Below are 21549 nucleotides of genomic sequence, written 5' to 3'. Positions count from 1 at the left end.
ATGAAACATTCTGAGGTTGAAAAGCAGGAGAAGAACTATGTGTTATGTTTGTGTGTTTACGCTATGTGTATCTGACTACACGTTAAAGTGTGTGTGAACAGTGCTGTATTGTCAACAGCTACACAACCAAACCCTAACTTTCTGACAGCATCACATCACAACGTCCTAACTAGATTTGCTCACTGAATTCCTGAAATGAACTAAAATGCACGATTCATCCTAATCAGCTAAATTTAGCAGCTAGGATAATGAGTGCATTTACATTTTCTGGTAATTTTTTTCTAAAAAGCAATGCATCCAAGGAACATCTGTAACTGGGTAAACTACTGAAAATATTCTAGATTACGCTACAACTATAATTTAATTGTACTGTAAAATAAATATTTGTGGCTTTTGAACAAACATTCGAGTCTGCAGCTCCAGAAGCCACCCCCAGCTCAGACCCTACAGGTCTTCTGAAACATGAATGACATAAAATACAAATATCACTCCCACCTCACACATGAGAGGCGGCAGTCCTGTCTGAAGATCAAGTTACATATTACAGCTCTGATATTTAAAAAATCAGGAGTGCGGTTCAGATATAAATCATATTTTACCTTTGAGAATGCTATCCATTTATTATGGCTATTATTTAGCAACAATCTATCTGAACAACTTGACTTTCATAAAATGGTGTCTACATATTTCTGGAAACCTTTCATAAAAAACCCACAACCAGGGTTTCCCCCAGAAAACTTGCTAAGCCTGGTGGTAGGGCTGCTAGAAGGCACCCGCGGGGGGGGGGGGTGTTGAGTCGGATTTTGAGCTGGACACCATTGTTTCTTATGCTCTAAACATATTTGCACTTTGTTTAATATGCACACCTAACTTTTTTATTTTGATAAGGGGTTAAATAGATACTTTGATATCTTTTTGAGTTTCACTGCTGACTTACACTGGACGAAAAGCAGTATTATTGTCACAGTAAACCTCTTCGGACAGGCCTAATCCCCTGCTGTAACCTACTGTTTCCATGATGTTACCTCGGCGTTCGCCAGTGACAATAAGCTGGGTCTATCGGCGTTTGCGGACCTTATGGGGGATATGGAGAACAAAGGAGAGAGCCGCGGGGGGGCTCGCTCCGCCGCGCGGACCGATCGCGACGTGTGATCTAATTAGCATATGAATCGGAGTCCAGCCGCTGGCTAGAACCTCTCTCTACTCACCATTGGAGGATACCACAGACCCCTGAAACTAATGTCACTCGTGATCGGTTGGTAGAAGTGTTGCTATTGGTCACCTTATGGGTCATTGCAGTGCACAAGTGGGGTCACAGCATTCCGCACGTGGGGTAAGCCCCTCCCACACAATATTAATAATAAAAATGTATATATTATTTATTATTATTTATTAGTAAGCCTTTACCAAAAGCACTGCAGTTAATAAAAACTAAACATTCATGTGATGCTTGATGTTATAGGTGAACATATTGTACAGGGAACAAATGTGAACAAGGTATATGTGGAGTCAAAGCTTTATTTACATACAGCAAATATATTGTACAAAAACTCAGGTGAGGCTTGAAATGTTTCTCTGCAGCCTCTGGGTCATGACTTCTTTGTGGGACTCTGTCTGAATCTTCTCCAGTGTGTAGACGTCTGTGGTGTGTAGCTGTGAGATCAGTGTAGCTTCCAGTCTTATATGAAGTGTGGGACACAGGTCGGTGCGCTCCTGGCTGTGGAAGGATGGATCCATGTCATCTGTCCCGCTTCAATCAGCTGTAAACACATTCAGTAAAATTAGCACAGTTCAATGACAACATACACCTTTACATGTAACTGGAAAATTATTTAATGAATATAACCTTACCCTCTTTCTTCTCCGACAACTCCTCAATGCTGATGTAAGGTCTGGTCGGATCATACTGGCTCATAGTGTGTCTTTGTACGTCATGGACAGGCAGCTGGAAAACAACATGAGTTTATTATTAATAAACGGAAATAGCCGCGCTGCATCACCGTTGGAAGATCCACAGCAAAAAAACACCAAAACAATTCATAAACAGTTACTTACATTCAATGGCTTAATTTTCTGCACTTTAAATCCGGACTTTCAGCGTCTCAGCCTAACGCCTCTTTGTTTGTGTGTGTGTGTGTGGGTGGGGGGGGGGGGCTGAGGCTGTGAAAACATACAGAAAAGTCACGTTGATGAAAAAACTTAACGAGAACAAACTGTTACATCTAAGTAATTCATACATATTTACACATGCACTAGATCTGCTCCAGCACTCGATGCTGTATTCGTATTTTAGCAACTTTCTCGCTATCCCAAAGTGGCGGACATGCTTTCAGATGTACCAGTTAGCTTCGTAGTTAGCATGGCGGCTCCTAGCTTAGCTTTCACCTTAACTCAGGGACTGTGCATCCTTCTTCTCCGCCTCGACTCGTCCACACCGGGCCCGTGGCTCTGCTTCCCACGCACTCATCTTCTCCTCCAGGGAACAGCGTCGCGTCGACTTCAGCAAGTTATTTACCCCGAAGACAGAGTCACTCATTCCGACCATGCTAAACATGAGCCGCTTCGTGTGTGCGGAAGACTCGACGCTGCTGCACTGCGTATACGATATTTCTTTTGACTGCATTGACCTTTGTTCGTGGTATACAATATAATTCATTATAGCACACTTACTTACTTAAGAACAATTTAAAATTTCAGGTTTCATATCTATTTTAAGCCTGGTTTACTCAGCCAGATAGTTTGTTTTGTGCCTCTTACACAAAGGTGTTATCTGCTCTCAGGGAAACTGATTTGCATTTGTTAAGCTCAGAGCATTGTCATTTGCATGTGAAAGCGTCCTCTAGGTGTTGGAGCAGGGGGGTCACCTCTCAACAGCTCACAGGCTTGACAACTGCAGGAACCCTGAGCGTTTCCTTAGCTGCCTGCAGATACGTGTGAAAGTCGTTAACCGAAGGATGTGCCAACACTTTCCTGCGACACAGATTGACACAAACGCTTCTTTTCATGCAGTGTTAACTTATAAGTCCTCTTTTTTATTTATTTTTATCACGTTGGAGTTGCTAGTTTAAACCTACAGTTTTGCACTTTAATATTTGAGCCTTTGTTTACATTTTGTTTTGTGCTGCATTATATGGTGACATACAGTTTGTTGTTATCAAAATAAAATTAACTGAATTGAAATGGTCAATTTGATTTTTTTGGAGGGAAATTAATCGTTTAGATTAATCGACTAATCGATAAAATAGTCGTTAGTGGCAGCCCTACTCAATATTAAAAAAAATTAAAGTTTGCTGTGAACATAGCAGTCAGGCCTCTTATTTCAGAAAAAATGAACCGTAACAGTTTGTTGACCAATAAAAGGTAAGCCTACTACTTCTTTGCTTTCAGCCAGCTACTCAAACAGACAAGCAACAAAATAACAAACAAACAAAATACACAGGCAAGTGTCGGCCAACTTTGAAATAAATTAAACACAGAACTTTGTAGGGCTATTTGAGTCCTCCTCATATTTGTGGAAAATGTATGAAATAAGAAGTACCCTATTTTTAAATAAATAAAACCAAATAGCTGCTGCCTAATCGTGTAACGGACTAGGTTTATGTTTATGTTTGGTTTTGACTTATGTTCAGTAAAACACTGTGTTGAAGGAGCGTTCTGTTGTCTGAGGGTCAGTGAAGGGGACGTATGTTCAGTAAAACACTGTGTTGAAGGAGCGTTCTGATGTCCGAGGGTCAGTGAAGGGGTCTGGGTGGGACATGTGACTGTTTGGACCAATAGGATGGTTGCTTGGGGATCGGGGCTCAATGAGGAAGTGAAGTGACGGATTTTTATTTTTTTGTTTAAATAAAAAAAACAAGCGACGCTTAGCCTGGCGGGGGGGGGGAGAAAAGCCTGGCGGCCCGCCAGGCCTATACAGCACTGGGGGAAACCCTGCTACAACAATGGACATATTTAGGGCCCGAGCACCGAATGGTGAGAGGCCCTATTGAATCTGTAAGGATTATTAGGGCCCGAGCACCGAATGGTGAGAGGCCCTATTGAAATTGTAAGGATTTTTATTAGGGCCCGAGCACCGAATGGTGAGAGGCCCTATTGAAATTGTAAGGATTTTTATTATTAGGGCCCGAGCACCGAATGGTGAGAGGCCCTATTGAAATACACGTTTTTACTTTGATATACTTGTCATAGAGCTTTCATCGGATCACCTTAAAATTTAGACGAGTGTCATCACAACAATATGGACTACTAAAGTTATCAAAAAAATCAACTTTTCGTCAGAGCGTGTGACCGTGGCGTGGCGTCAAAGTTTGATGAAACGCCATCAAAACACGGGCGTCTGTATCTTGGACATATTTGGTCCAATCAAGTCCAAACTAGACACATAAGACAAGAGTCACGACCCGAAGACAACAACACAGAAATAGTGACTTAAAATCACAGCGCCCCCTGGTGGCAGCAGGAAATGTCTTGTTTTTGGTACGTCTCACACTTGGAAGTATTTCTCCTCATCCCCTTTGCACAACCATGTGAAACTATGTCAAATGGGTCTCAAGACATTGATAATGAAGATATTAGATTTCTGTGACTTTTCGTCAAACGCCATATTAATGGCGTGGCATCAAAGTTCATCAATTCGCCATGACACACGAAATTGCTATAACTTCGGTGTTCAAGGTTCAATCTCTCTCAAATTACATGTGTGTGTCAACAGCCCCCCCCTGAAAGCTGTCAGACGGGTTTAAGGAATGGGCGTGGCAATATAACTGACTAGCGCCCCCTAAAGGGTAGCCCCGGCACTACGATTGGCCTACAGCTACGAAAATTGACGGGGACATGTGTCTTTTCATGACAAAGAAATAAGTCTCTTGGATAGATATGCTAGAGTAAACAGGAAGCCGGCCATTTTGGATTTGGTGGCCATTTTGGCCATATTCTGCATATTTACTTTGATATACTTGTCGTAGAGCTTTCCTCAGATCAACTTAAAATTTATATGAGTCTAATCACAACAAGATGGAGATTCAAAGTTATCAAAATTTTATTTTTTCGTCAGAGCCTCTGACCATGGCGTGGCGTCAAAGTTTGATGAAACGCCATCAACACACGAGTTTCTGTATCTCAGACATATTTGGTCTGATCAAATCCAAACTAGACACATAAGACAAGATTCCCGACCTGAAGACATCTACACAGAAATCGTGACTTAAAATCACAACGCCCCCTGGTGGCTACAGGAAGTGAAGCGTTTATCCTTGACGCAGTGCCGAACGCATGCAACGCGGAGACGAGCGCTTGCTCATCCAACGTTCTCTCTTCCCCGACCGCAACAGACTTGGAACGCGCGTGTGCTCGGGCCCGTTAGTGCTACAACGTAGCCCTAGTTAGGGCCCGAGCACCGAATGGTGAGAGGCCCTATTGAAATTGTAATGATTATTATTATTATTATTAATGGCTTTTTGAGGGCTTTAACGTGCTCAAAAAGTTATGAAACTTTGCAGTAAATTAGTAAGTGGTGAAAATTTACGTATTCTGGAGTAATTTGAAATGGGCGTGGCAAAATGGCTCAACAGCGCCCCCTGGAACCCAGCCCCTAGGTTTCCACATAACCGTTTTTCACCAAAATCGGGCAAGAGGTGTATCGTGACTAATCATGAAAAAAAGTCACAAGGGGCATTATGAAAAACGCAACACGAAGCCCGCCATTTTGGATTTAGTGGCCATTTTGGCCATTTTGGCGATTTTTACTTTAATGTACTTGTCCCAGGGCTTTCATCAAATCAACTTCAAATTCAGATGAGTGTCATCACAACAAGATGGAGAAAAAAGTTGACTTAAAAAAATCAACTTTTCGTCACACCGTGTGACCGTGGCGTGGCGTCAAAGTTTGATTAAACGCCATCAAAACACGAGGTTCTGTATCTCAGACATATTTGGACCAATCGATTCCAAACTATACACATAAGACAAGAGTCCCGGACTGATGATATCTACACTGAAATCATGACTTAATATCACAGCGCCCCTTGGTGGCAACAGGAAATGTCTTTTTTTTTGCATGTCTTACACTTGGATGTATTTCTCCTCATCAACTGACCTCAACCATGTCAAACTCTATCAAATGGGTCTCAAGACATTGATAATGAAGATATAAGATTACTGTGACTTTTCGTCAAACACAGTATTAATGGCGTGGCATCAAAGTTCATCAGCTCGCCTTGAAACACGAAATTGCTGTAACTTCCATGTTCATGGTTCCATCTCACTCAAACTACATGTATGTATTAACAGCCCCCCCCTGAAGATATTCATATGGTTTTAGGCAACGGGCGTGGCAAAAAAACTGACTAGCGCCCCCTAAAGGGCAGCCCCGGCGCTACGATTGGCCGACTTGTACAAAAAATGATTAGGGCATGTGTCTTTTCATTACAAACAAATAAGTCTCTTGGATCAATATGTTAGATCAAACAGGAAGTCCGCCATTTTGAATTAAGTGGCCATTTTGACCATATTCACCATTTTTACTTTGATGTACTTGTCCCAGGGCTTTCATCAGTTCAACTTTAAATTCAGATGAGTGTCATCACAACAAGATGGAGATAAAAAATGATTTAGGGATTGTTTTTTCGTCACACTGTGTGACCGTGGCGTTGCGTCAAAGTTCATCAACTCGCCGTGAAACACGAAATGCTGTAACTTCAGTGTTCATGGTTCTATCTCACTCAAACTACATGTGTGTATCAACAGCCCCCCCTTCAAGATATTCATATGGTTTTAAGGCCGTGTGACCGTGGCGTCGAAGTTTGATTAAACGCCATCAAAACACGAGGTTCTGTATCTCGGACATATATTGTCCAATTAAGTCCAAACTAGACATGTAAGACTAGAGTCCCGTCCTGATGACATCTACACAGAAATCATGACTTTAAATCACAGCGCCCCCTGGTGGCTACAGGAAGTGAAGCGTTTATTGTCGAATTGAGTCCAAACTAGACATGTAAGACTAGAGTCCCAGCCTTATGACATCTACACAGAAATCATGACTTTACATCACAACGCCCCCTGGTGGCTACAGGAAGTGAAGCGTTTATTGTCCAATTGAGTCCAAACTAGACATGTAAGACTAGAGTCCCGGCCTGATGACATCTACACAGAAATCATGACTTTAAATCACAGCGCCCCCTGGTGGATACAGGAAGTGAAGCGTTTATTGTCCAATTGAGTCCAAACTAGACACATAAGACAAGGGTCCCGGCCTGATGACATCTGCACTGAAATCATGACTTAATATCACAGCGCCCCCTGGTGGCAAACAGGAAATGTCTTTTTTTTTGCATGTCTTACACTTGGATGTATTTCTCCTCATCCACTGACCTCAACCATGTCAAACTCTATCAAATGGGTCTCAAGACATTGAAAATGAAGATATAAGATTACTGTGACTTTTCGTCAAACACAGTATTAATGGCGTGACATCAAAGTTCATCAGCTCGCCGTGAAACACGAAATTGCTGTAACTTCCATGTTCATGGTTCCATCTCACTCAAACTACATGTGTGTGTTAACATCCCCCCCCTGAAGATATTCATATGGTTTTAAGAAATGGGCGTGGCAAAAAAACTGACTAGCGCCCCCTAAAGGGCAGCCCCGGCACTACGATTGGCCGACATGTACAAAAATCTATGGGGACATGTGTCTTTTCATAACAAACAAATAAGTCTCTTGGATTGATATGTTAGATCAAACAGGAAGCCCGCCATTTTGGATTTGGTGGCCATTTTGACCATATTCACCATTTTTACTTTGACATACTTGTCCCAGGGCTTTCATCAGATCAACTTCAAATTCAGATGAGTGTCATCACAACAAGATGGAGATAAAAAATGATTTAGGGATTCGTCCTTCGTCACACCGTGTAACCGTGGCGTGGCGTCAAAGTTCATCGACTCGCCGCGAAACACGAAATTGCTGTAACTTCAGTGTTCATGGTTCCATCTCACTCAAACTACATGTGTGTATCAACAGCCCCCCCCTGAAGATATTCATATGGTTTTAAGAAATGGGCGTGGCAAAAAAACTGACTAGCGCCCCCTAAAGGGCAGCCCCGGCGCTACGATTGGCCGACTTGTACAAAAAATGATTAGGGCATGTGTCTTCTCATTACAAACAAATAAGTCTCTTGGATCAATATGTTAGATCAAACAGGAAGTCCGCCATTTTGAATTTAGTGGCCATTTTGACCATATTCACCATTTTTACTTTGATGTACTTGTCCCAGGGCTTTCATCAGTTTAACTTTAAATTCAGATGAGTGTCATCACAACAAGATGGAGATAAAATCTGATTTAGGGATTTATCCTTCGTCAAACCGTGTAACCGTGGCGTGGCGTCAAAGTTCATCAACTCGCCGTGAAACACAAAATGCAGTTACTTCAGTGTTCAAGGTTCTATCTCACTCAAACTACAGGTGTGTATCATCAGCCCCCCCCCCCCTGAAGATATTCATATGGTTTTAAGGCCGTGTGACCGTGGCGTCGAAGTTTGATTAAACGCCATCAAAACACGAGGTTCTGTATCTCTGACATATATTGTCCAATCAAGTCCAAACTAGACATGTAAGACTAGAGTCCCGGCCTGATGACATCTACACAGAAATCATGACTTTAAATCACAGCGCCCCCTGGTGGCTACAGGAAGTGAAGGGTTTATTGTCCAATCAAGTCCAAACTAGACATGTAAGACTAGAGTCCCGGCCTGATGACATCTACACAGAAATCATGACTTTAAATCACAGCGCCCCCTGGTGGCTACAGGAAGTGAAGCGTTTATTGTCCAATTAAGTCCAAACTAGACATGTAAGACTAGAGTCCCGGCCTGATGACATCTACACAGAAATCATGATTTTAAATCACAGCGCCCCCTGGTGGCTACAGGAAGTGAAGGGTTTATTGTCCAATTGAGTCCAAACTAGACATGTAAGACTAGAGTCCCGGCCTGATGACATCTACACAGAAATCATGACTTTAAATCACAGAGCCCCCTGGTGGCTACAGGAAGCGAAGCGTTTATTGTCCAATTGAGTCCAAACTCGACACATAGGACAAGAGTCGCGACCTGATGACATCTACACAGAAATCATGACTTAAAATCACAGCGCCCCTTGGTGGCTACAGGAAGTGAAGCGTTTATTGTCTAATTGAGTCCAAACATAAGACAAGAGTCGCGACCTGATGACATCTACACAGAAATCATGACTTAAAATCACAGCGCCCCCTGGTGGCTACAGGAAGTGAAGCTTTTATCCTTGCCACAGAGAGGAAAACGCATCCAACTCGGAGACGTGCGCTTGGTCATCGACCGCTCTCTCCCCCGACTGCAACAGGCTTCAACGTGCAGGTGCTCGGGCCCGCAAGTGCTACAACGTAGCCCTAGTTATTATTATTATTGTGACTAAAGTGAATTGGCTTTTTGAGGGCTTTAACATGCTGAACTTCTTACCAAACTTTGCAGATAATTAGAGAGTGGTGAAAATGTACGTATTCCGGAGTATTTGGAAATGGGCGTGGCAAAATGGCTCAACAGCGCCCCCTGGAACCCAGCCCCTAGGTTTCCACATAACCGATTTTCACCAAAATCGGGCACGAGGTGTATCGTGACTAATCATGAAAAAAAGTCTCAAAGGGCATTATGAAAAACGCAACAGGAAGCCCACCATTTTGGATTTAGTGGCCATTTTGGCCATTTTGGCGATTTTTGCTTTGACGTACTTGTCCCAGGGCTTTCATCAAATCAACTTTAAATTTAGATGAGTGTCATCACAACATGATGGAGAAAAAAACTGACTTAAAAAATCAACTTTTCGTCACACCCTGTGTCCTTGGCGTGGCGTCAAAGTTTGATTAAACGCCATCAAAACACAAGCTTCTGTATCTCGCACATACATGATCCAATCAAATCCAAACTACACACATAAGACAAGAGTCCCGGCCTGAAGACATCTACACTGAAATAATTTCTTAAAATCACAGCGCCCCCTGGTGGCTACAGGAAATGTCTTGTTTTTTGCATGTCTTACACTTGGATGTATTTCTCCTCATCCACTGACCTTAACCATGTCAAACTCTATCAAATGGGTCTCAAGACATTGATAATGAAGATATAAGATTACTGTGACTTTTCGTCAAACACAGTATTAATGGCGTGGCATCAAAGTTCATCAGCTCGCCGTGAAACACGAAATTGCTGTAACTTCCGTGTTCATGGTTCCATCTCACTCAAACTACATGGGTGTGTTAACATCCCCCCCCTGAAGATATTCATATGGTTTTAAGAAATGGGCGTGGCAAAAAAACTGACTAGCGCCCCCTAAAGGGCAGCCCCGGCACTACGATTGGCCGACATGTACAAAAATCTATGGGGACATATGTCTTTTCATTACAAACAAATAAGTCTCTTGGATCGATATGTTAGACCAAACAGGAAGCCCGCCATTTTTAATTTAGTGGCCATTTTGACCATATTCACCATTTTTACTTTGATGTACTTGTCCAAGGGCTTTCATCAGTTTAACTTTAAATTCAGATGAGTGTCATCACAACAAGATGGAGATAAAAAATGATTTAGGGATTGTTTTTTCGTCACACCGTGTGACCGTGGCGTGGCGTCAAAGTTCATCAACTCGCCGTGAAACACGAAATGTTGTTACTTCAGTGTTCATGGTTCTATCTCACTCAAACTACATGTGTGTATCGACAGCCCCCCCCCGAAGATCTTCATATGGTTTCAAGTCCGTGTGACCGTGGCGTCGAAGTTTGATTACACGCCATCAAAACACGAGGTTCTGTATCTCTGACATATATTGTCCAATCTAGTCCAAACTACACATGAAAAACTAGAGTCCCGGCCTGATGACATCTACACAGAAATCATGACTTTAAATCACAGCGTCCCCTGGTGGCTACAGGAAGTGAAGCGTTTATTGTCCAATTGAGTCCAAACTAGACATGTAAGACTAGAGTCCCAGCCTGATGACATCTACACAGAAATCATGACTTTAAATCACAGCGCCCCCTGGTGGCTACAGGAAGTGAAGCGTTTATTGTCCAATTGAGTCCAAACTAGACATGTTGGACTAGAGTCCCAGCCTGATGACATCTACACAGAAATCATGACTTTAAATCACAGCGCCCCCTGGTGGCTACAGGAAGTGAAGCTTTTACCCTTGCCACAGAGAAGAAAACGCATCCAACGCGGAGACGTGCGCTTGGTCATCGACCGCTCTCTCCCCCGACTGCAACAGGCTTCAACGTGCAGGTGCTCGGGCCCGCAAGTGCTACAACGTAGCCCTAGTTATTATTATTATTGTGACTAAAGTGAATTGGCTTTTTGAGGGCTTTAACATGCTGAACTTCTTACCAAACTTTGCAGAAAATTAGAGAGTGGTGAAAATTTACGTATTCTGGTGTATTTGGAAATGGGCGTGGCAAAATGGCTCAACAGCGCCCCCTGGAACCCAGCCCCTAGGTTTCCACATAACCGATTTTCACCAAAATCGGGCAAGAGGTGTATCGTGACTAATCATGAAAAAAAGTCACAAAGGGCATTATGAAAAACGCAACAGGAAGCCCACCATTTTGGATTTATTGGCCATTTTGGCCATTTTGGCCATTTTTGCTTTGACGTACTTGTCCCAGGGCTTTCATCAAATCAACTTTAAATTTAGATGAGTGTCATCACAACAAGATGGAGAAAAAAGTTGACTGAAAAAATCAACTTTTCGCCACACCGTGTGACCTTGGCGTGGCGTCAAAGTTTGATTAAACGCCATCAAAACACGAGCTTCTATATCTCGCACATACATGATCCAATCAAATCCAAACTACACACATAAGACAAGAGTCCCGGCCTGAAGACATCTACACTGAAATCATTTCTTAAAATCACAGCGCCCCCTGGTGGCTACAGGAAATGTATTTTTTTTTGCATGTCTTACACTTGGATGTATTTCTCCTCATCCACTGACCTCAACCATGTCAAACTCTATCAAATGGGTCTCAAGACATTGATAATGAAGATATAAGATTACTGTGACTTTTCGTCAAACACAGTATTAATGGCGTGGCATCAAAGTTCATCAACTCGCCGTGAAACACGAAATTGCTGTAACTTCCGTGTTCATGGTTCCATCTCCCTCAAACTACATGTGTGTATCAACAGCCCCCCCCTGAAGATATTAATAGGGTTTTAAGAAATGGGCGTGGCCTAAAAAAAATGACTAGCGCCACCTAAAGGGCAGCCCCGGCACTACGATTGACCGACATGTACAAAAATCCATTTTGGCATGTGTCTTTTCATAACAAACAAATAAGTCTCTTGGATCGATATGTTAGATCAAACAGGAAGTCCGCCATTTTGAATTTAGTGGCCATTTTGACCATATTCACCATTTTTACTTTGATGTACTTGTCCCAGGGCTTTTATCAGTTCATCTTTAAATTCAGATGAGTGTCATCACAACAAGATGGAGATAAAAATTGACTTAGGGATTGTTTTTTCGTCACACCGTGTGACCATGGCGTGGCGTCAAAGTTCATCAACTCGCCGTGAAACACAAAATGCTGTTACTTCAGTGTTCATGGTTCTATCTCACTCAAACTACATGTGTGTATCAACAGCCCCCCCCCCTGAAGATTTTCATATGGTTTCAAGTCCGTGTGACCGTGGCGTCGAAGTTTGATTACACGCCATCAAAACACGAGGCTCTGTATCTCGGACATATATTGTCCAATTAAGTCCAAACTAGACATGTAAGACAAGAGTCCCGGCCTGATGACATCTACACAGAAATCATGACTTTAAATCACAGCGCCCCCTGGTGGCTACAGGAAGTGAAGCGTTTATTGTCCAATTGAGTCCAAACTAGACATGTAAGACTAGAGTCCCAGCCTGATGACATCTACACAGAAGTCATGACTTTAAATCACAGCGCCCCCTGGTGGCTACAGGAAGTGAAGCGTTTATTGTCCAATTGAGTCCAAACTAGACATGTAAGACTAGAGTCCCAGCCTGATGACATCTACACAGAAATTATGACTTGAAATCACAGCGCCCCCTGGTGGCTACAGGAAGTGAAGCGTTTATCCTTGCCACAGAGAGGAAAACTCATCCAACGCGGAGACGTGCGCTTGGTCATCGACCGCTCTCTCCCCCGACCGCAACAGGCTTCAACGTGCAGGTGCTCGGGCCCGCAAGTGCTACAACGTAGCCCTGGTTAGGGCCCGAGCACCGAATGGTGAGAGGCCCTATTGAAATTGTAAGGATTATTCTTATTATTATTATTATTAGGGCCCGAGCACCGAATGGTGAGAGGCCCTATTGAAATTGTAAGGATTATTCTTATTATTATTATTATTATTATTGTGACTAAAGTGAATTGGCTTTTTGAGGGCTTTAACATGCTGAACTTCTTACCAAACTTTGCAGAAAATTAGAGAGTGGTGAAAATTTACGTATTCTGGTGTATTTGGAAATGGGCGTGGCAAAATGGCTCAACAGCGCCCCCTGGAACCCAGCCCCTAGGTTTCCACATAACCGATTTTCACCAAAATCGGGCAAGAGGTGTATCGTGACTAATCATGAAAAAAAGTCACAAAGGGCATTATGAAAAACGCAACAGGAAGCCCGCCATTTTGGATTTAGTGGCCATTTTGGCCATTTTGGCGATTTTTACTTTAATGTACTTGTCCCAGGGCTTTCATCAGATCAACTTCAAATTCAGATGAGTGTCATCACAACAAGATGGAGAAAAAAGTTGACTTAAAAAATCAACTTTTCGTCACACCGTGTGACCGTGGCTTGGCGTCAAAGTTTGATTAAACGCCATCAAAACACGAGGTTCTGTATCTCAGACATATTTGGACCAATCAATTCCAAACTACACACATAAGACAAGGGTCCCGGACTGATGATATCTACACTGAAATCATGACTTAATATCACAGCGCCCCCTGGTGGCAACAGGAAATGTCTTTTTTTTTGCATGTCTTACACTTGGATGTATTTCTCCTCATCCACTGACCTCAACCATGTCAAACTGTACCAAATGGGTCTCAAGACATTGATAATGAAGATATAAGATTACTGTGTCTTTTCGTCAAACACAGTATTAATGGCGTGGCATCAAAGTTCATCAGCTCGCCGTGAAACACGAAATTGCTGTAACTTCAGTGTTCATGGTTCCATCTCACTCAAACTACATGTGTGTGTTAACATCCCCCCCCCTGAAGATATTCATATGGTTTTAAGAAATGGGCGTGGCAAAAAAACTGACTAGCGCCCCCTAAAGGGCAGCCCCGGCACTACGATTGGCCGACATGTACAAAAATCTATGGGGACATGTGTCTTTTCATTACAAACAAATAAGTCTCTTGGATCGATATGTTAGATCAAACAGGAAGTCCGCCATTTTGAATTTAGTGGCCATTTTGACCATATTCACCATTTTTACTTTGATGTACTTGTCCCAGGGCTTTCATCAGTTCAACTTCAAATTCAGATGAGTGTCATCACAACAAGATGGAGATAAAATCTGATTTAGGGATTTATCCTTCGTCAAACCGTGTGACCGTGGCGTGGCGTCAAAGTTCATCAACTCGCCGTGAAACACAAAATGCAGTTACTTCAGTGTTCAAGGTTCTATCTCACTCAAACTACATGTGTGTATCAACAGCCCCCCCGAAGATATTCATATGGTTGTAAGGCCGTGTGACCGTGGCGTCGAAGTTTGATTAAACGCCATCAAAACACGAGGTTCTGTATCTCTGACATATATTGTCCAATCAAGTCCAAACTAGACATGTAAGACTAGAGTCCCAGCCTGATGACATCTACATAGAAATCATGACTTTAAATCACAGCGCCCCCTGGTGGCTACAGGAAGTGCAGCGTTTATTGTCCAATTAAGTCCAAACTAGACATGTAAGACTAGAGTCCCGGCCTGATGACATCTACACAGAAATCATGACTTTAAATCACAGCGCCCCCTGGTGGCTAGAGGAAGTGAAGCGTTTATTGTCCAATCGAGTCCAAACTATACATGTAAGACTAGAGTCCCGGCCTGATGACATCTACACAGAAATCATGACTTTAAATCACAGCGCCCCCTTGTGGCTACAGGAAGTGAAGCGTGAGTGTCATCACAACAAGATGGAGAAAAAAGTTGACTTAAAAAATCAACTTTTCGCCACACCGTGTGACCTTGGTGTGGCATCAAAGTTTGATTAAACGCCATCAAAACACGAGGTTCTGTATCTCGGACAAACACGATCCAATCAAGTCCAAACTAGACAAATAAGACAAGAGACCCGGCCTGATGACATCTGCACTGAAATCATGACTTAATATCACAGCGCACCCTGGTGGCATCAGGAAATGTATGTTTTTTTGCATGTCTTACACTTGGATGTATTTCTCCTCATCCACTGACCTCAACCATGTCAAACTGTATCAAATGGGTCTCAAGACATTGATAATGAAGATATAAGATTACTGTGACTTTTCGTCAAACGCCATACTAATGGCGTGGCATCAAAGTTCATCAACTCGCCATGACACACGAAATTGCTGTAACTTCCGTGTTCATGGTTCCATCTCACTCAAACTACACGTCTGTGTTAACATCCCCCCCCTTAAGATATTCATATGGTTTTAAGAAATGGGCGTGGCAAAAAAACTGACTAGCGCCCTCTAAAGGGCAGCCCCGGCACTACGATTGGTTGACATGTACAAAAATTGATTATGGCATGTGTCTTTTCATAACAAACAAATAAGTCTCTTGGATCGATATGTTAGACCAAACAGGAAGTCCGCCATTTTGGATTTAGTGGCCATTTTGACCATATTCCACATTTTTACTTTGACATACTTGTCCCAGGGCTTTCATCAGTTCATCTTTAAATTCAGATGAGTGTCATCACAACAAGATGGAGATAAAAAATGATTTAGGGATTGTTTTTTCGTCACACCGTGTGACCGTGGCGTGGCGTCAAAGTTCATCAACTCGCCGTTAAACACGAAATGCTGTAACTTCAGTGTTCATGGTTCTATCTCACTCAAACTACATGTGTGTATCAACAGCCCCCCTCCCTGAAGATCTTCATATGGTTTTAAGGCCGTGTGACCGTGGCGTCGAAGTTTGATTAAACGCCATCAAAACACGAGGTTCCTTACTCGGACATATATTGTCCAATCAACTCCAAACTAGACATGTAAGACTAGAGTCCCGGCCTGATGACATCTACACAGAAATCATGACTTTAAATCACAGCGCCCCCTGGTGGCTACAGGAAGTGAAGCGTTTATTGTCCAATTGAGTCCAAACTAGCCATGTAAGACTAGAGTCCCAGCCTGATGACATCTACACAGAAATCATGACTTTAAATCACAGCGCCCCCTGGTGACTACAGGAAGTGAAGCGTTTATTGTCCAATTGAGTCCAAACTAGACATGTAAGACTAGAGTCCCAGCCTGATGACATCTACACAGAAATCATGACTTTAAATCACAGCGCCCCCTGGTGGCTACAGGAAGTGAAGCATTTATTGTCCAATTGAGTCCAAACTAGACATGTAAGACTAGAGTCCCAGCCTGATGACATCTACACAGAAATCATGACTTTAAATCACAGCGCCCCCTGGTGGCTACAGGAAGTGAAGCGTTTATTGTCCAATTGAGTCCAAACTAGACATGTAAGACTAGAGTCCCAGCCTGATGACATCTACACAGAAATCATGACTTTAAATCACAGCGCCCCCTGGTGGCTACAGGAAGTGAAGCTTTTACCCTTGCCACAGAGAGGAAAACGCATCCAACGCGGAGACGTGCGCTTGGTCATCGACCGCTCTCTCCCCCGACTGCAACAGGCTTCAACGTGCAGGTGCTCGGGCCCGCAAGTGCTACAACGTAGCCCTAGTTAAGAATGTTTTTATAACAAATAATTAATAATCTGCCTAGCAACCATTACACAGCTACCAAACAAACAATAAGGCATCTTTGTGGCTTTTTGTGCTTTCGATTAATGGTTTAATTGTTGGCACAGTGCTACTGTTGGGATGTGGTCACAGGTTAATGTTTAAGGAGTATTTTACAACAGCTTGGACCAAGGCTCAACCAATCAACGACAGGAACAATCTGTATGATAAAATGATTTTCACAAACAAACTTTTTGACTTGCATTGCTAACTAAAAATACCTCTTATAGTGCAATCTGTGACTAACTACAGTGACCCTGAAAAAGCTTTATAATGTTTTAAATAAATCCTCTCTCTCTTCCTGCTCTTCCACCAGCTGAGTGAAGTGGAGGTGAATGGGCAAATTGAGCAGTTGTGTGAGCAGGTCTACAGTGAGATGCAGTCACAGGCCATGGAGGCTGCCATTGACAGCCTGGAAACCATGGACACTCTGCCAATGCCAGGATGCTTCCGGATGCGAAGTCCCAGCTATGTGAGGGCAATTGACCAGGGCTGTTCGGGGGATGAAGAAGGAGAAGAGGGGAAACCACTGCTCCTGCTGCCATCCTCCCCAACACGCACCTCTGCCACTACTGTCAGGACCATCCAGAGCAGTACAGGTAGGGCACTACATGGCAGCAATGAATGATTCATTTCAGAAGGTCTCATACAAGAACATTTTGTAACTCTTATCCTAAATTTCTCTCACACGTCTGTTATTTTAGTTCATAAAACCACAAAATGTCAGATTCAGCAAACACTTCTAACTTCAGAAAAGTGTGTCAATGACCTGCATAAAGATGATGAATGCCACCTGTGCATACTCAAGCAAAGATGCACAAGGATAATAATAACGCTTATAATACTTATACTTAATGGCCCTTTCAGTTTTGTCAAATGGAAGGCAATATAACTAGAGTTTTGAAAAAATAGAGTTTTGAGATGAGATTTAAAAATGGAGAGAGAGTCAATGTTTTGAATGGCTGTTGGTAGAGAGTTCCAGATGCGGGAGCAGAGCAGCTAGTAATTATTTTAGCCACTAGAATCCCCTGGCAATAAAACGCAACTAGAGTAATAAATTGCTTCACAGACGACTATAGTTATATAAATGGACAACATGACTGTTCTCTTAAAGGGAAGCCAAAGCTTATCGAACGATATCTGGTGGCTTACTACAATACAGATCACATATCACGCTATGTAAGTGGATGGGACATGCACAAAACTTAAAAGATTAAATACATTTAAAAAAATTCTCAAAGATTGTTCGATGTTCAAATGTACATTTTTCCAGTAAGTTAGTTGGTAGTAGTAGGTTTTTGATGCTATACCAAAAACCTAACTATGGCTCCGAATGTAAAAGGGTAAGCGTTCATATCTAATATATTTTAGCTTGAATTCTGGATAGTAGGAGACAGGTAATCCTTACTTGTTTACAATCTATGCAAATGACCTATGGGGTTGTTTTATATGGGCTTGGAACATCATCATCAAATATATACTGTATTTTATTTTCATTTCCTTTCCATACCTTTTTGACCATATCTTTTTTCCTTTTCACATTTATTTCTCACGTCTTACATTTTTTTGTATGATAATTCCAGCATTGGTACATTATTGGCTAATCAAATTAAGTAACAAGACCTTTAATCTGGGAAGATTAATCACAGATCTATTATATTATCCGATCTGTGTTGATATAATGAGTCCGATATAATTTATATAATAATTGATACAATGATCTGTCTCTCTCTACCTCTCAGCGCTGATGATTTTCTGGTTTCCATCTTCAAGTGACTTCATTCTGTGGGGTCTCATGAGAATAGACTGTTTTTCACAAAAATGGAAAGTGACATTTGAAAAAGCGTTTTTTGGGTTTGACCCTGTAATCAGTGATGGCATATACAAAAGAGAAGGGTGTAGCATTCTGTGTATGAAAGAAATTGACAATCATGGTTCCTCTTGAAAACGAGGCAGGCCACTGGTTTAACAGTGGTCATTTTGTTATTGTTATTCTTTTAATCTGGTATAATAAACAGTGTTTACTGCAGACAACCCTTTCCCGCAAAAAAAACACTTTACTTGCTTGAGTCTACAAGATGGTGTAGTTACACACATAACAGGAGAAATAATTACAAAATGCTTGGGGCTGCAGTTGCACCCATAACATGTACTGTGCAATCTGATGTATGCTGTAACAACAAACCAGATATCACACAAAGATAATCTTTTCAAAGCAAAAAATGCTGTCTTTATACATGGTATTCGAATGAAACTCGCATGGGCTTTGTGTCAGCTGTCTGGTATTAGGATTGCCCTTTTTTTTTTTAAATGCTCAACTGGAGATGACCTACATTTACTGCTCCTCTGGGAATTCTTAGTTAATCAAGAGGATATATGGATATACACACACAAACAAGCAAGAATGTGTAAGTACAGTGTTTTCACTCATGCACAATCTTACCATTGCACTGCAGTCACTGAGGACAGTATATGGTCAGCTCTTATACCACATGACTAGAGATTGGGCTGGTAAATGTTGCTCCTTAGTGTATTGAAGTACATCATCTTCTCAGGCTTGTTGTATAGCTGATTTGTCACCTGTGGACTTTAATAACCTTAATTGGCCTTTTTTATTTATTGACTGATCTACAGTGTGGTGTAATTGTATTTAACAGGACTCCAAGGCAGGAAAGCACACAACATAACATTACCCCTTTGGAAAAATAACCCCAACAGATGACAATTGAGAATCAAGTTTTGTAACAGTCCTATCTTTTATTTTCTCTGTTGTATTTTCAGAGCATTTTTTAAAGGTTTAAGGGGGGTTTGCCAGACTGCTTTGGAGAAACTAATTTAAATTTTGGCCTAAAATGGCAAAGACTCCCAATATCAACCTGGGGTTAAATGATGTGCGCATATTCAGGTTCACCAGTTAGATTTTTATTATTACTTAGGAAGGTTAACAAGCTCTACTGTTCAGAAAACACATAAATTTCCTCATACTTTCCATACCTCATGTCAACCTCTGTCTGAAAAATTGGGGCCCCCCTCCCTGTAAAGCCTAGTCTGCTTTTTTTGCCTTCCTAGCTTACAGTGTTGTGCTAGATCGACCGCTTCCACCATGTGAAGGAAATGTTGCTCTCTGCTCTTGCTTAACCTTGGTTCGTTATGGGGGTATGCATAGACTGTATATTAAAATAGGCAGGGATGCTAAGTGCAATAACACAGAGGATTGCCAGGGGATGGCTCCAAAAATGTCTGCCTCAATAGATTGCCATTCAGAAAACATCAACTTCTCTCATGAACTTCCATTTCAATGAATGGGAAATGATGGAAAAATATATAACGATTTTCTAGTCAATGACCACAAAAAACACTTGTCAGTACAATTTTGCCATTCATCCATTAATATACGTACATTCATACAATGCATCTAGGTGCAGCACTTTCTCTATCATACAGCATACATACACTGCTGGTACAACTGTCAGAGGCTATTGGGAGATCAGAATCTTACCCAAGACACTTTGGTGTGTAGAAGGGGAGACTGGGATCTGATTGTTGGACGACCCGCTGTATCTCCTGAGCAGCATCCCAATATATTTTCTCCACAGGTCATTATGGTTTCAATAGTTAAAGTCACTTTTTACCAATGTTCTGGTGGGGTTTTTTTGGGCTCAATTTTAAGTTATGATTAATTCTTGTTCTCCGGTACTAATAGACACAAGAGGGAGCTTTTTTTTATTTTGGTAAGTAAAAACTTGTTTTCTTAATGTTTTACAGTTTTCATGTTCACATGTGTATAACAGATTTCAAAAGTTGGCGTGTGTCAACTTTTTTTAGAAGGGGAGCCAATTAACATTCTAATATCTGTCACAGTTAATGTAAATTGTGGGTGTATGTTACTTATCAAGCTAGCAAGGTAGCACTAGCATAAGCGGATAGCCTTTGTCTTGCTAACAGTACATGTCCTTCCCAGGCTGATAACCTGTGTTAACAACAGGCTGTGGGGTGCAATGCATTCATGTTAACCTTGATAAAAAAAATGTAATATTACAATGTTTCTGCACTACATTAATGTTATAATGTTTAGGTAACTTCAATGTGGTAAAACAGCAGAAACTGTTCTGCATTGATTTTTGTTAGTTCTGAATGCCTACAGTCTAAATTTCAACAGTTGAAAAAAGTATTATGTAGCTTTATGCAGATTATGTTGACTTGGTAGAAATAGCATCTACCAAAAAGTTTACTACATTAGATCCATATGAGTGATTCTCCCTGGTCTGTGAATATTGGATTTTCTGTACCAGATAGACTGCCTTTTGCCTGCTAATTCTTGCATACTTTTACTATTTCTCTGTGCTCATATGCTTTTGTATGTTTTTTAATAGCCATCAATCTTCCAGGGGCTGACAGACTGAAGCAATTGTTGAAGTGAACTGGCAATTTTCACACATTGAGGAGGATCAGTTCTTCACAGTCAAAAAGGTACACAGATATGCACTAACAAATGCACTAATTACACTCTCCAAATGTGGTGTAT

General features: G+C 41.7%; 1 protein-coding gene and 1 long non-coding RNA gene across 2 annotated transcripts in view; one reads left to right on the top strand and one right to left on the bottom strand.

Annotated features, from left to right (window-relative positions):
- Positions 1 to 21549, top strand: part of dlgap1a (discs, large (Drosophila) homolog-associated protein 1a) — an 85125-nt gene that overhangs the window by 25933 nt on the left and 37643 nt on the right. Inside the window, exon 5 of the mRNA XM_061083694.1 lies at positions 17341 to 17623. Within this exon, the coding sequence (XP_060939677.1) occupies positions 17341 to 17623 (283 nt within the window). The remainder of the gene's footprint in view (positions 1 to 17340; positions 17624 to 21549) is intronic.
- On the bottom strand, positions 1490 to 2138 carry LOC133017883 (uncharacterized). Its single transcript, XR_009682789.1, has 3 exons — positions 2056 to 2138; positions 1852 to 1945; positions 1490 to 1760 (listed from the first exon to the last, which is right to left on the bottom strand). It is a non-coding gene; the product is annotated as an uncharacterized LOC133017883 (long non-coding RNA).

This window comes from Limanda limanda, chromosome 13, assembly GCF_963576545.1.
Source record: "Limanda limanda chromosome 13, fLimLim1.1, whole genome shotgun sequence".
Classification (NCBI taxonomy): Eukaryota; Metazoa; Chordata; class Actinopteri; order Pleuronectiformes; family Pleuronectidae; genus Limanda; species Limanda limanda.
This window is presented reverse-complemented; position numbering and strand designations above follow the sequence as displayed.